Raw genomic sequence first — 15910 nt, 5'->3', positions numbered from 1 at the left:
GTGGGCCTCTGTCACAGAAATGCAGTCTCAAAGAAAGCACCCTATTCCTCGGAAATGGAAATGTCATTCACATCCGATGTCCAGCTCTGAGCTGTGCCTATTTTTAGTCCTCCTCTGTCTCTTGGTGTGATTGCTCCGAGTGAGTCTGAGACATTGGATAAATACAAACCCTGCTCTCCTTTAGATTTTGGGAGTGATCAGGGTGACGCTGTGTGTTGTTTTCAGACCCTGCCTCAGCCCTCATGGAGTTTTAAAACCCACGTCTTACACTCTCCTCTGAGATTTACAGACAGCTAATACAAACATGCTGAGATACAGTGAGGATAATAGAGCTTGCTGCTGGAGGGAGAAGGCTTTCTTTTTTAACACCTAAACGTAATCAAATCTAAGCATGCATAGCTCTCAGGAGAAAAGGCAAATTACACATTTAGGAAAATTTTTACCTTTGGGACAAAGAGACTCTTGTTTGTGTGCATAATAGCAGAAGGGAGTGATTTCGCAGGGATGTGACCAAAGCAGAGACGAGTGTAATGTTTCTGCGACCCAGCCGATTTACAGTATAGAGGTTGATGCGATGTGCTGCGCCAAGCTGAACTGAGGTAGAGCAATTACCATGATCGGTGGTGAGGAGATCATCTGTAACTCGCTGTCTCCTGCACTGCAGCGCTTTAAAACATTTACTTAATCTCATAAAAAGTGTTACTGTTCAGAAAAGATTTCATATCACAGAGAAAAGGAGAATCCAAGAGACTGCTGGAGAATCAAAGTAGTTGGTTACCACTGATAATGAATTCTAGACCAACTGTTTCAAAGATCTGTTTCAGAGATTTAGGAGAGTAGAGTTTTTTCTGTTCTTCTACTGTGTAATAATTCAAACTAGACTTCTAGGAGAGTCTCTGTGGCTATGACCGGAGGGACAGACAACAGATGGGATATTAAACGGGACACTAAAGTTTGTTAGAGTTGTTTGCCACTTTCACGTTGTTTAAATACTTGTTTTTACATTTAAGTCTAAAATAAGTTATAGTGTTTTATGAGAGATGATAAAGTAAAGAAAGAACATATTGTGGGTGATTGGCAGATGTATCTTTCCCCTTATTTTGCAAATGAAAACTCACCAAAATATCAAACTGATTATTTTAGAGGCTTCCTGGTGAATCATCAGATCCGTAAGCGGCAGTTCCACCCTGTGGATGTGCTAATCCGTGATGTATTTGGCAGGCTGTGATTTGTCAAAGGTGCTCCTGAGGAGATAATTGACAGGCGTGTAGTGACTTCATCCTGAGTGACAAATATTCAGCTTTTCTTCCTCCGAACTGGAAATGTCAGTGCAGAGGAGCTGTTCTGAGCAACGGTTATTCAAATCTGGAGATGAAAAGATAATGATTAATAGGAGCTGTAAATTTACAGTGTTCCTCAAAGAGGATGCATCACCTAATCTAGGTCATACAGCCTCCTTTGTGCATGTAATATATAAGGATGTTGACGACCATTACTTTTTTATGACACACTTTGCTTTCAAGCCACTGAGCTTTGCAAAGCCTTGGAGTCTTAGTTTTACTTTACATAGACTTACAACATTTATTTTCTATTCTTATCCAGATCACATATATCTATTTATTTATTTCTGTTAATGCAACATTCAAACCACAGGCAGCAGGCAGTTAGCTTAGCTTAGCATAAAGACTGCTTCCAATCTGTGAGCTGAGATAATTGTCTCTTGGCTCTAGTTTCATTTTGAGTAAACAAACCATGTGATATCGCGGTGAGAAAACTATTCCGTAAAAAGAAATTTCTAACATATCCTCATTTTCAACACATTATTTGTGCAATATTTGACACATATTATGTTTGCTCAACCTTCACTTGTTCCTACTTATAGTAACGTAGTGATTTGACACATGAATAGGTTTTCAGAGAGGTGTATTCCTTCACAATATTTAAGTGTGTTAGGGATGATTTTAATTACAGCTCTGCTGCTAAATGACCCATGCTATTATTCAGAAACTTTATTCATTTGTCACTACTGGTCGTGAACACGCAATAAATGAGTTTTAATTACACACTTAACTGTGCACGTGACTAAGACTTGCATGCAGATAAAAATAAAACACCAGCGTGATCGCACGTGCTTTGTTTAGTCTGTCGTCTCCGTTTTGGGATGACAGCATGGCAGACGTACGCAGAGGGCTGTGAATCACTTTCAGCTCCTCAGTCAACTGCAGACAGATAAACTGGTAACTGGAAGAATTTCAGTTCGGACCAGTTTGTTTCAGGAATGGATGAGGGGTAATAAAACCAAACTACCAGTTCATTTAAATTTTGTGGTTACTCCAATCATTGATGAAGTATTGTTTCTTGAATAGTTTGTTGAGCCACGGCCGCAGTAGTGAGAAAGTTTGTCAGTGGACAACAGCGGTCTGACAGCATGAGGAGTTCCACAGATTTCAACAATGACTGACCTGCTCCTGACAAGCATGCATCTTCATGTAACCCAGAAAAGAACTGCTGTTTTCACACTACGGTCCGACCTGTCATCTGCTATTATTGTCATGTTAAGAGTGTTTACATGAACACTCAACTGAACTGAAATCATGCATATGTCAAGAATGATTCACTCACTAGCCCGAGCCCACAATCCATTACATCTCCGGTGAATTATTTATGTTGCCGTACACAACACTGAGCTGACATAGTTTGTCAGTTCACCCCAATGTTTTCTTCTACTTTTCACCTACCAGACGTGATGTGGGACTGACTCACACAGCTGCCGAATACACAATCTGGATAAAACCGGATACACAGACTTCATTCCTCTATATTACACACTATAAATAACCAAGTAAATACATATGACAGTGCCCAGTTATGAAGGACAAGTCAAATAATTAAACATACCATAGACAGATACAGAGCATATTCAGAAATTTCCAATTCCAACCATAAGCTGTGTTGTAAATGAGAAATGTGTGCCACCATCAGTAAATGACAAATTAAAAATCAAATGCCATATAAATCTGATAAATGTCATACAGAAAATCAGATTTTCTGTTCAGTGTTGGAGTTCTGACGTCAGACGTCTGTTCACACTTTTCTACTTCCTGTTTTTCAGATTACAAACCTGACAAACATAATCCTGACAGCAGCAGCTTGAATACATGTGGAAATATGGAAAGTTTCAAAGTTCCCTCTGAGATGCTTCTCTATTTCCAAGCACAGAAACAGAAGGTCACATTAGCCCAGTTTAATGCAGCTTCTCTATTTTCCCCCTCTATTGTAGACAGCTGTGTACTCCAGCTCCCCGGTGACCGGCGATCAGACTCTCACTGGCCATTTTTAGCAGCGTACTGAGTGTCAGAGCAGGGTCTGTGCTGTGCATGTCTGTAGCCGCTCCAGCTGGCAGCTGACTGGGCCACAGAGGTGCAGCCGTCAGTCTCAGAGTGAGCGGGTCAAATGTGTTAAAGACTGTGTGGTGTTACAGAACGAACAGTAAACACAGTCAAATAGCAAGTAATGCAAACTGGTATTAACTGGATTAATTTCATGTGGATTCATTTGACTATATTAGAACTGATGACCGTGAAATAATGAGTGGCTGATCACTTACAATTTCAGTCTTTTGTTTGTACTAGATTGGTTTATGTTAGGTTTATAGGAGAAAGAAATGTTGAAAGTTCTGCATCAAATTTCATTCCTTTACTCACCAAACTCACCAGCAGTCCCCTGCAGTGGAAAGCAATGCCAATGTTTGGTTTTACTACTTCTTTTCTTCTACTGAAGTTAGCATGCTAACTGGCTAGCCCCCACCCATCCTGTCTCACAGTTACATATAGCACCTTTAAATGACATCTAATGGAAGCTACTGGTATGAAAAAGGAGCTTCTGTTTGTATCACTGGCTTGAAGCTCTTTACATGGAGGAATGTATGTGAAGTCTTTGCACTTGAATATTCAATTGAGAAGTGCAATATTTCTTAGTGTTTGCTGGGTAATTCGAGCTGTTGTAGCATCATGTTGCACAACAGGCCATTGTAAATGCACTGTTTGACACACTCAGCATTTAGTTACATTAGCAGCATAGTCAAGTGTAATGATAACATAGATTACACTGAAACAATTGATTTGATTTTAATAAAAATCAAATTGTGATGACTGTGACTCCAGCTGTGACCTGCTGGTAGGAGACACACTGAGGAGGACGAGGTCAGGGCTGTCTGTTAATATTGATACCAAACATGTTCTGCAGTTTGCTTCTGCTGAGCTGCCAGATTGTCAGACTTCAGGCTGCTGGCAAAAAGCCCACTACCTCTGCTGCACTGTTTGCATTTAAGGGGTAAATCCACTCTGAATCACAAGAGGCAGAAAACTGTCAGTGCACTGCCCTCTATGCGCTAAAACGTTCAATGTTCATGTCACAGCAGAGTTACTGTAAAGGACTAGTTAGAAATGTAGGACAATTGGCTTATTTGCTGTCTTGCTGAGCATTAATTGAGAAGACTGATACCACTCACATTTCTGTGCTTTAAGTATGGGCCAATTATGTTAGCTTAGCATAAAGACTTTCTGTTTGTGTATTGGTTAAACAACTGAGATATAACATGTTAATTAGAGGGTGAGGTTGCTGCAGGTTTTTCTAAGAAAAGAAAAATATCCAAAAAAAATATTATATATATATATATATATATATATATATATATATATATATATAATTTTAAAAAGTAGTAATAGTAGTAGTAATTTTCATACAGTCCCTAAGCTAAGCTAATCACCTCCTGGCTCCAGCTCACAGAGTGGTATTGATCTTCTCATATATCTTGCGATAAGACAGCCACTAAGCACTTTTCCCTAAATGTCTAACTACTCCTTTAACTCAAACCCACAGCAGCTCATTGTGAATGTTTTCATGGTTTTATTTGGTGCATGTGACTAAACTGTTTCTGTCTTTTCTCTGCAGCGCTCGAAAATAGCAGTTTATGAGAAAATGTGGTCATACATGAAATCAGCAGAACCCTCAGTGTTTGCCAAGACAACACCAGACGGGGTTTCCCGAGTACGAAAGTCGAAGGGCAAGTTCGCCTTTCTTCTCGAATCCACTATGAACGAGTACATAGAGCAGCGGAAACCCTGCGACACCATGAAAGTGGGCGGCAACCTCGACTCTAAAGGCTATGGCGTGGCCACACCCAAAGGCTCTGCATTAAGGTGGGTGGGATAATATAACAATATCCTCCATGTTGTTATAGTATTCCACCTACCCTGATGTCTCCTTTTGTCATTCTCTTCTTCCTCACTCCTTAATCCCCCCCCACCCTCCCCCCCAAGTGCATTTATGAGTGAACAGTATTATGAGTTATTTGAATTGAATCAACATGTTCGGCCATTTTTTGTTCTGTCCTGTGTATCTGGTCTGTGTCTTTGCTACTTTCTTCTTTCTCTTAAGGCTATTGGTATACTAGTCACATGCAGTAAATCCATTTGAATGTTGATGTGCACCGTCACCTTCCCCCAACCTTGTTTGTTTTGGCTCTTTCCCCTTCAACCTCTCTCCCTCCCTCCTGGTTTCTGTGGTGCCCTTTTGCATTGCTTCTAATTCAACACTGAAATATTTCTTTGATTAATTTGCTAGTTAAAAATGCTGGTCTGTCAGTTGTGATGAATGTTAAGCTGCATGCTGGATGTTCTTATTTCTAACTCAACAACGACAGAATGTCCCCATCCCGCACACTTCAGTTACAAGCAATGTAACCCTCCATGCCACCTCTCTAATATTTAACATTTTCTTTGCTGTAAAAATGCTTCTTACCCTTCCACACCAGTGAAATTCTTTACCAATTTGTCCCTTCCGTGCTCCCCCTATGAACCATTGATATTTATCACTATTTTTTACTAATATTCTATATTAGATTTCTCACGGACCTGTTCATTTTCTTACAAGTTATGTTTTATCGTTTCAAGAAATGCTGTTAACCTGGCAGTGTTAAAACTGAATGAGCAAGGCCTCTTGGACAAATTGAAAAACAAATGGTGGTACGACAAGGGAGAGTGCGGCAGCGGGGGAGGTGACTCTAAGGTCAGCCTCAATGTCACCAAAGTCGGGTATCCTAGAACAGAGTAATCGGCAAGGCTGTCGTCACTGACTGTAGTCTTTGGGCCCAAATACCTTTAATAATAGGTTGCTGATTAGTATGTTTGTTTTTCCAATTTCTATCGTGCAACTGTGATCAACTGGGAACCCTTTACTTGGCTAATGGAGGAGAAAAAAAGCCCAGTATTGTGAGATAAGTGCAGATTTAGTGCCGGAGAAGATGAGAAAAGATGAGTTTGATATTGTGCTTGTGACAGAGTAGTTTATTTTCTCTGTGTTTGGCCTGTGGTTATGAAAACCAGAAACAAGCTTTCTCTCTGGTTTTTATATCTACAGGCCAACATGAAAGCTTTGGATCTTCATATGTGGCTTTCGAAAAAATACTGCCAGAAGGATTAAAGTGAAGCTCTAATCTAATTTCACACAATCAGTATCTCTAAGTCGAACGATGGGCGCACTCTCCAGCTGCCTGGGCGTTAGGGCAGGCACGGGAAACAGCGTTGTCTTGAGGGGACTAAGCATCGCAGGCAAACGTGAGAATTCTAATGACTGAGTGACAACTAACGGTCCAAACTTTTTTGTCCAACATCCTCTCACCGAAATCCAGCGTAAGACTGACAGAAGCCTTTGGTTGGTCTTGATCCCAAGGCCAGTCAAAGTCTTTCCATGGCCACCCTGACCTGGTAAACCCTGCAGTAGTAGAGTGTAAGATGTGACCAGGGGCTCCATTTGTACAAGAGGATTTGATTTGAATCTTAAAAATAATTTTTCATGGCGAAAACAGTAGCTCATGTAAGCAAAAAAAAAAAAACCAGCGACTGAGAGAAAATGCATTCAGACCTCAAGGTGAGACTATGCAACTTTTGCTAAACAGCGCCCACTGTGGCCACAAGTGGCAATTACAGGAAAACAGCACGCAGTATTTTCTGATGTTTACTTTTGAACCAGGTTACATAGTCTTGCTTTAAATAGCAAGTTAAAAAAGAGGATAACTTATAGAAGAGCTTTTTTTCATACTGTATACACATACCTTTCAGCATAATACCTAACATTCTCACTTACACAGTTTTAGAGCTGTGCACATCAGACTCAGTACTGACACTGATGAGGATTTTTTTTCAATCAAATCTGTTGTACAACCTTTCTATAAATGAGGCCCCTGATCTTGTGTTTTTAGATGCCAGGGCACAGTAAGAGCCCTACTGTGGATCCATCTCTGCCTCTGCTCTTCAGCTTGCCTCATGACCACAGCACTCTTGGTGCATTGTGCGAGAAGAGACGAGGCAAACTTTGCTGTTATTAAGTGTAGTCATTCATTTCTGAGTGAGCAGGATATGGATACTACCGGTGGGATAACACAAAGGTGCCGTCTCCTCTCGCCGACAATTTGCCTCGATCCCTCGGTTAGGAAATGAGTAAATGATCAGTATCACATTTGACTGCCATATTTCTTTGTCCTTATTTCCCTTTCAGAAATGCATGTGCAGGTAATTTAACAATGACATGGTAATATATTGTATGTAACTACCACTGAGAAAATACAGCATTCGTAGCATAAAATCAGTGAAATGTTAACACTGAGTTGCTAAAATCAAATTCAGCACATATATTTAAACATCCTACAAATCAGCAGAGGTACTTTAATGTTTTTATATTCAGACATACTCACTGAAACCAAACAAAACCCTGGGCAGAACATAAACGTCACATATCTAGACTTGTTTATTTATCAAAACTGGATGATGTAAAATATTCACATCACTGTGGGTAATTTATGTTTCGACTGTGTGATGTTTGTTTAATTTGACATCATACAGAATGTGATTTATGTCTTAATTTAGCCACGAGAGTCAGTATCGTGCATGTGTTTGTTCATGTTACAAGTTCTTTCATGTTGGTCAGGAATGTTTTTAGATACTGTTTTCCTGTTTTGCAGACAGACTGAAGGGTAAAGTTCTGCTGTGACTTAAATCTTAGGGAGCGGAGGTTAAATCATCCTTCACACACTGACTCAAAACAGCTACAGGGGATGGACACAGTAAAAGAGACACCTGCACAATGTATGAAATCTAATACAACAATAAATACTATCTTTGCGAAGCTTCTAATAAAATGTACAGCAACACAAACTGTAACAGTGTAACTGTAGAGATGAAACAACATCTCTCTGACACAGCCTCAAAAATAAAAATAAAAATCTTGAACATTATGAATTATTAAGCTTCACAAATGTAGGATTTATAGCACTGGCTGTTGTATTGCATCTAATAGACTGCACAGGGGTTCATGATATTCTGTCCACCCTCTGTACTTGGGTTGGATTCAGAGTCTAAGTTATTATTTATTTTTTTTAACAAAAGATTTCACATGTGGAAAAAAAAAAAAAAAAAAAAAAAATCAAGACATCTCTTTTTACGGTCCAATGCAGAGGAAATCACCTTTCATATTGTCATAGAAGTGTTTGTGAGGGCAGGTTTTCTACAGTAAGTAAAGTCAGTCTTCACAATTAGTCTGTAATGTGAGAGATGTAATTTATTTACCCTCTGAATAGCTTTAGTCCAAGGCATTTTAGATTATTATATGTAGACACAATGATCTGCTTCCTGGAGAAAATGATATCAAATAGTCCCGGATTTCAACAAACTCTGATTGATCAACTGGATGCATAATTAATAAGCCTTCGCATCATCAGATGGTCACAGGAGAGCAGGTGAAACTGACAGGCCAGGCCTTGATCACTGATGTGAATTACTATATACAGCTGGTGACAATAATGTGTGTATGTGTGTGTTTTAAAGGCATTTTTCAGAATTAGAGAAGTGAGCTGGTGAGTGGGTGGGACACATACTGAATCAGAAGGAGACAGAGAGCTTCTTAGTGGGAAAAAAAACCTTAGTACTGTTAGTAGAATATAACATATAATATAACATATTTAATTTTCCCTCTGATTTACACATTATATTTTTTATACATAGTCAAAGTGAAGGATGCACTTAGTTGTAATTCAGTAGATTGAAGATTTAAAAGTTTTTGATCATACAATATGTGCAATAAAATGAAGGCTGAAAAATTATAACTTTAAGTTCCACTATTTAGCATTAACAATCAGTATATAAACATTTTTATGTATCTGTCAACAGTTAGAACCTCTTGTGGACACTTATATGTTAAAAAAAACTGTCCTTACAACTGTGTCCAACTACATCATAGAATTACAAACCATTTGTCAAATGTTCATATGCTGCTTGTAAATGCTTAATGGGGAAATTTCTCTTTGCGCTGGACCTTAATTCAAACAAACAGCTGTGTTTCAGTACAGCTCCTAATCAACTTGCTTTTGTTCCTCTACATTTCATAACATTATGTATCTGTTTGTTAAATGGATTCTCTAGAAACTCAATATGTAACAGTACTTGGCAGCACAATATTCTTATTCTGGGTTGTTGCATTAATTTGAGCTGTTTATTGCAGAAGTGCTCTCGGTTCTGTGTAAATGTGAGTCAAAGCAGGTCGGGTAAGTCACATTTTTTATCTGTTTGAATTCACTCTCTGTGGCACAGTGAACCAGACGCTATTACATTAGAGTTTTGAGACAACTCACAATTAAGCAGTAAGTGACAGACCGAACGAGCAACGAGCAATAGAGCAAAAATACTTTAATGATCCAATTTTATGTCTGGAACAAAGTAATTACAAACCCAAAGCTACTTCAGGATGTGGAGGGAAAACATTCATGGTTTTTTCCCTTTCTCTTTCTATTATTACCCCCTATGGTGAGTTTCTGTCAAATTATCTCTTTCATTCCTGAAGTCCTTTTAAAACAGCCCTTCAATCATGTCTGCCATCATTATTTCTCAGTGGGGATGGTGACAGCATAACCTAACATCAAACTTGTCCTTCCATCTATTACATATATCTGTATCTAAGCATACAATTGCAGTTTGTGTGGATCAATCTCAGTTTAATGATGAGAAGAAATACAGGAGGTTTTAGTGTTTCTGTGAACCTGTACACTGCACTTCACTATATTATTTTAAAGTCCATGGCCACCACCTGGTGGTGTCTGAGGGCCTTTAACTGATGACCAGCCATTCAGAAATTTTTAATAATGACCACATAAAAACAATACTTCTTTGTATTTATATTAACATAGAGAAAAAGCAAGTCACTGGAGTAGATCATCCTACCCACAATGCCATGGGACATTGCAGACATTGTCCAATCCAGACTATCCAGCCATAGTCGTCATTGTCATGTGGCTTCATGACAAAATGTTATTACACTGAACAAAAGAAAACATATCAATAAATGTAAATATCACACTGAATCAGTTACCGTAGCCCTCCCTGTCCAGAGAGGTCAAAGGTCAGAGCAGCTACAAGTAGCAGTGTCTCACTCAAAGATGCCTCAGTGTTGAGGATGTTTGAAGTCAGACAGCTTTGAATCTAAATCTTTGGTTCGAGCGCCGCTTTGACTTTGTCACCCTGCTGAGCTCAGGCGCAGAGCCCGGTTTGAACACACTGAGGGTGTCACAGGGAGACAAAGACACTTGAAAGCTAGATGTTAGTCACCAGATACTCATCAATAACAATCTACAAAATACTGTGATAAATGCACTTTAACTGCATTATTATGAAAAACCTTTTAGCTGTTGCTCCCAAATGGATTTATAAAAAAAAGCCTCACTTGAAAGCTTTTTCGTTTGCAATTCATCTTCATATGTCTCTAATACACTTCATAAAAACACAAGAGGTTTAGCATCCAAAATGTGTTATTGTCCAAATGATGCAAGTACAAATCACTATTTGGACAATCTTTATTGAAACCTGCTTGACTGATTAGGTGAAACAACCATTTAGTTCAAAGTTCCCCCTAGAAAAATGTAATTAAACTAAAGTTATAACTTTGCCTTTCAGAGAGCTCTGACTGGAGAACAGGACAGCAGATCATTCACTTAACATCATGCATGATTTTTTATTTTATTTAATTAATTTATTTATTTGTGTAAATAGTCAGAAAACATGATTTGTATTCGATTTGACATACAAAGAAGACAGTGGTGAATACAATATATTTGATGATGTTGGATTACAAACACTGATATATTTTCTGAAAGGAAATAAGACTGGAAATCAGGCAGTCAGGGAAATTGAGCATAATGTCTTGCAAAAAAAACAAAAAAAAAAACACCCCAAACTTTGACTCTCCTTATCAGGGATTTGGTTCAGAAAGTTTTAGAGACTCTTACAGCCAAATTCTCTCGACCTCATCTTACCAGAGTGTAACTACTGTAACAAATTTTCCTCATAAAGTTTGAAACAGGATCAGCACTTTTAAATTGGCATTTTTTGTTTCTGTGGTTGCTACAAAAGATTTTTAAAGTGTGGGGAATCACATTGGAAACCCTCTGTTTTTGTAATTTAAAGGAGTAGTTTTGTGAGACATTATCCTGTAATATTGCAAATGAAATTGGACTACTTGTGTTTTGTCTGTTAGTCAAGAAAGGGTTCCTGTTAGATCCACTTTGCTAAACATCAAAAAGGCTGCCCATAGCAAAAAGGAAAAAAAAAGTGCCCTCAGCAATTACTGCCTTTGTTTTCTTTCATTCTGTGAAAGCTATGCAGCAGCTGCTTTTATTCTGCTAGTTCAAATCTCTCTTCTTGTGATCAGTGTGTGCCGATTACTCAAAGCGATATAGCTGGGGTCTGGCATGCTAGGGTAGTCATGGATTATGACAGGTCATATATTTATATTTACTTTATATATACTGTAGTGTTGCTTGCTATCTGTGATGTGTTGGCCAGGACCCTACTCTATCGCTTTGCACAGTATAAAGTAGTTTAAAAAGTTGAATAACATAAAATAACATAATAAAATGTTATTTATGTTATTTCCCACGTGAAGAACTCCTGTAAACCTTGCAGTATTGAAACTCAGTGAACAAGGCATCTTAGACAAGCTGAAAAACAAATGGTGGTACGATAAGGGTGAATGTGGAACCAAGGACTCTGGAAGTAAGGTCAGTCGCTGCAGGTCTTTTTATACTGATTGCAAAATGCATTTTGACCTAACTGTTCATATGCAAACATCTAAAGCATACATTCTGTAAGACATGTTAATCATGACATGATATATCTGAATAGTACTTGCTTGTCTGCCCTCAGAATAACACATGGAAAAACATTAAAAACTAAATTTGCTTCACACATAATCTAATTTATTGACACTGTGATCATGATTCATTGCATCAACATGACTTCATTACTGACAATTCAAGATTTGTAAAATTGCAGCATGATTACACACTATTTTTTATTCATACCATAAATTTTAAAAAAGTTGAATCATAGAATTGAAACCATTATACTGCTATTTAGTCATCCAAACCTCTATTGAAATTTAGTTTATTGGTGTTCTTATTCATTTGTATGCAAACTAAGTATATTAACTCTGACATGACCAGCTAGTTTCCCAAAGGCATCCTTATTCTGACAAAGTCCAAACTGACCTTTAAATACCATCTGAGCACAAAGTGGTCAAATGGTATTTAATAGTCATGTCTTGTAGATGGAGTGTCAGAGTAAGGAACATTTTTACATTTTTAATTTAATTTAAATACGTTTATAAGCCAGCTAACTGACTTGTAACATATAAATCTGCTGTAGAATTTACTGCCTTTAGGCTTATAAAGTGTCCCACAGGCTCAGGATGCAAATGGTAAAACTCACATAAATGAATTTCAATATTACTGTTTGGTTTTTAATAGCAGCAAAATGGTTCAATTCGCCCTCCACAGCTTGCCACTTTGATTGTTTAAATGCAGTGTGTTGAAGTTGAGCAGCTACAGTATGATAGTGAATTTGAGGGTTTAACCTGTAGACCTGTACGACCACGACCGCCTTCCTTTAGGGGTGGTCTCGTAAAGAGACCATAAAGCAGGATAGACAGCAACTCTCTCTACATTCACCTTCCCAGCTTTTTATAGTCGAGATAACTTGAGAGGAGGAATTAGACACATTTAATTTGTTCCAATTTATCTCACTTATAGGCTAAATTAAGCAACCACACCTCAGAGAGTTTTGTAGACATAATTAGCAACCTCCTCAGAGTTTCTGTGTAGTCATAGTGCAGCAGGATGTACATATAGGGTTTATGTTGGTGTGGGTATATATTGTTGTTTGAGGTCAGCCTCAGAGTGCCAGTTTAAAAAGTCTTAATGGTGGTCTTTACCTCCCCCAGGACAAGACAAGCGCACTAAGCCTGAGCAACGTGGCAGGAGTCTTCTATATTCTGGTAGGAGGGCTTGGCCTGGCTATGACTGTGGCTTTGATAGAGTTCTGCTATAAGTCACGACAAGAAACCAAAAGACTGAAGCTGGCAAAGAACGCCCAAAACTTTAAGCCAGCCCCTCCGGCAAACACCCAGAATTTTGCCACGTACCGTGAAGGCTACAACGTGTATGGGACAGAGAGTGTTAAAATCTAGAGGGTACGTCTTTTGTTGTTGCTTCCATGCTGTGTTAGTTTGAACATAACGTAAAACATCATGCTAGCAGAATCTTTTATCATTGATTTAATATGAATTTTTATGTCAATTTCAAGCGAATTCAACTTGAAATGTGTAGTTTTTATTGTCAGACCACTTCAGAACTTAACTGACTTGAAGTTCAGTTGTTTTCTATTTTGAAGAGGAAGAAAAAAAATTCATGATTTGCAATCAAAACATCTTTTAAATTTAAAGGGATGAAGTGAATGAATGTACAAATTAGAAACATGGTCAGCATATTAGCAGAATTCCCAGCATGCATTACTGGATTGTTAAAACTCCCCATTGACCCCTTTGTTTTGTAGCTGGTGGACAACATAAATGAGTTGGGCTTTAACATATGTGAAATGAAGTCATGGATGCTTCTTTTCATAATAATTAAAATAATGCAAACCATGATGAAGGTTAGCATCGAGCCTCAGTTCACATTAGGATGTGTTTATATCATTATGATTAAACAGTTATTGATTGAATTTAATACCTCTAGTTCCTTGAACTTGTTTTATTAAGTTAACTCAGTTTGTTTAGGGTTTTCACAACTCACTTTGAACTAATTATCCATCTTAAATTCACTTAACTCACCTTACTGACGCAGCAGGGGAAACCTCTGTGGCTGAAATGATTTATAATGCAGTGGTAGCTGAAGCTTTTTTCCTGCATTTGATCCTTATCCTTTGTACATCTCTTGGCTTTGCAGAGAATGAAATGTGTCAATTCCCACTGGTGCGTCTGGATGGAAACAGCCACTCCGTGTGACCCCGACACCCCCGAGGCTGGCATCCATGGAGGCAACAGCCTTCTTTCTCATCAGCTTGAACACAAGCCTACAAGTCAACAAGTGCTCATTCTGGGTTGTGAGACCCGTCACACTAACAGAGGGCAATGACGCAACAGGACTTTTGCTTCTGGAAACATGGGATTTGCCTCTTGTAGTGCCTTATGGAGCATTTTGGCGTCATGGCAATGCAATTAAAATTTAATTCACTTGAAAACAAAACTTAAAAAAAAAAATCTGTGGAACTAGGGCAAAACATTGCTTCAAATGACAATTAGATGAACTGTTGTAATTTCAGTTGTTTTCTATTTTGAAGAAGAAAAAAAAAAAAGCCATGATTTGCAATCAGAACATCCTGGAGTACTTATTAAGTCATTGGAATCCTTTACAGACATATTTTTGTGGTGAAATCTTAAGTTGGATAAATGTTATATTTAGTGAAGTAAAGTCATTTTCTTGTTTTACTATAAGACTATTTTCAGTGTCATAATATTTAGGACAAGCATCAATCAATAAGGCTAAGTATCAATAAACCTGACGACATTGTACCCCAGTTTTTACTCAGAAAATATCAATAATATGAAACTAGTGGTCATCTGAAACTGCGTAGGTGGTGTTACTTTCAAAGCCTGTTGGACATCATGTACAACTGACTGTAATCACTTAGATGCTTGTTTTAAATCAACCATGTGAGACTACATTTGTTTCAACTGCCACAATTTTGGAACGAGACCGTTTTTTATTGAAATGAGGTCCGCTTTTAATCACTTAGTGCCATACTGTTGAATTCAAAAGAATTATAAATCCTTTAGAGACTAGGAGAGTGAACCCCCTTTTTATGTAACAGCATATTCAAATGGTTTAACTGAGCTTATGGTTTACACTTTGTACACACTTAGAAGCTGTTCTCATGTAAATGCAGTATCTGCAGCTGTGAATCTCAACATTTTTTGGTAAATGATAACACACCATAGCTTCTTTGGTTGTGATAAGCTTTCTGTGTCTATGCATTATGCAGAAGGTGAGCTGGTGAACTGTACATTGAGGAAAGAGCTATGAATGAAACATTTGTCTGTTTGTATAAGTGAACTTTTTATAAACTGAAGGAAAAACCTAAAAATGCTACACACCATCTACGCCTACATTTGTTTAGTATATGGGACTTTTTCATCCTTTTCTCCCCAGATACAGTGCATGTGAATTTGGTGATAGTTTTACCAAACTGCAACTCCAAATGGACCCTGGTTTAGTTAGTGTCTGGTAACGACATTTGATCCAGTTTGGTTTTAGTTTTTCCAGTTCGTTTGTAACAGTACCTCAGCCATGAGAGTTGCATGTATGGACACAGTGAGCCTCTGTGGAGAGGTCATGTACAAAGGATTTTATTACATTTCCTTAATAAAAGCAGGTTTATATTCATCTTTTGGGCTTACATATTATTTTTACATTTAAAGAATTACATGTATAAATGGTCACTGTAAATGTTTGACAACAAAACCAAGGCTA

General features: G+C 38.1%; 1 protein-coding gene across 4 annotated transcripts in view; it reads left to right on the top strand.

The window, feature by feature from the left end:
- Positions 1–15823, top strand: part of LOC108893426 (glutamate receptor 3) — a 67116-nt gene extending 51293 nt beyond the window's left edge. The window contains exons 13-16 of one of the 4 annotated variants that reach the window (XR_007815312.1): positions 4954–5201; positions 5955–6069; positions 11989–12103; positions 13324–13462. Coding sequence is in view for 3 of the 4 variants with exons in the window: in XM_018691440.2 (XP_018546956.1) it covers positions 4954–5201; positions 11989–12103; positions 13324–13569 (609 nt within the window). In the remaining variant the exon portion in view is untranslated. Of the gene's footprint in view, positions 1–4953; positions 5202–5954; positions 6070–11988; positions 12149–13323; positions 13573–14326 lie in introns of those variants that run through there. The other 3 variants (XM_018691440.2, XM_018691438.2, XM_018691441.2) reach the window with 3 other exon arrangements.
- Positions 15824–15910: the final 87 nt, after the last annotated feature.

Source organism: Lates calcarifer, linkage group LG20 (genome assembly GCF_001640805.2).
Source record: "Lates calcarifer isolate ASB-BC8 linkage group LG20, TLL_Latcal_v3, whole genome shotgun sequence".
NCBI lineage: Eukaryota > Metazoa > Chordata > Actinopteri > Centropomidae > Lates > Lates calcarifer.
Note: the sequence above shows the minus strand (reverse complement) of the source record. Positions and strands in the feature narration are given on the sequence as shown.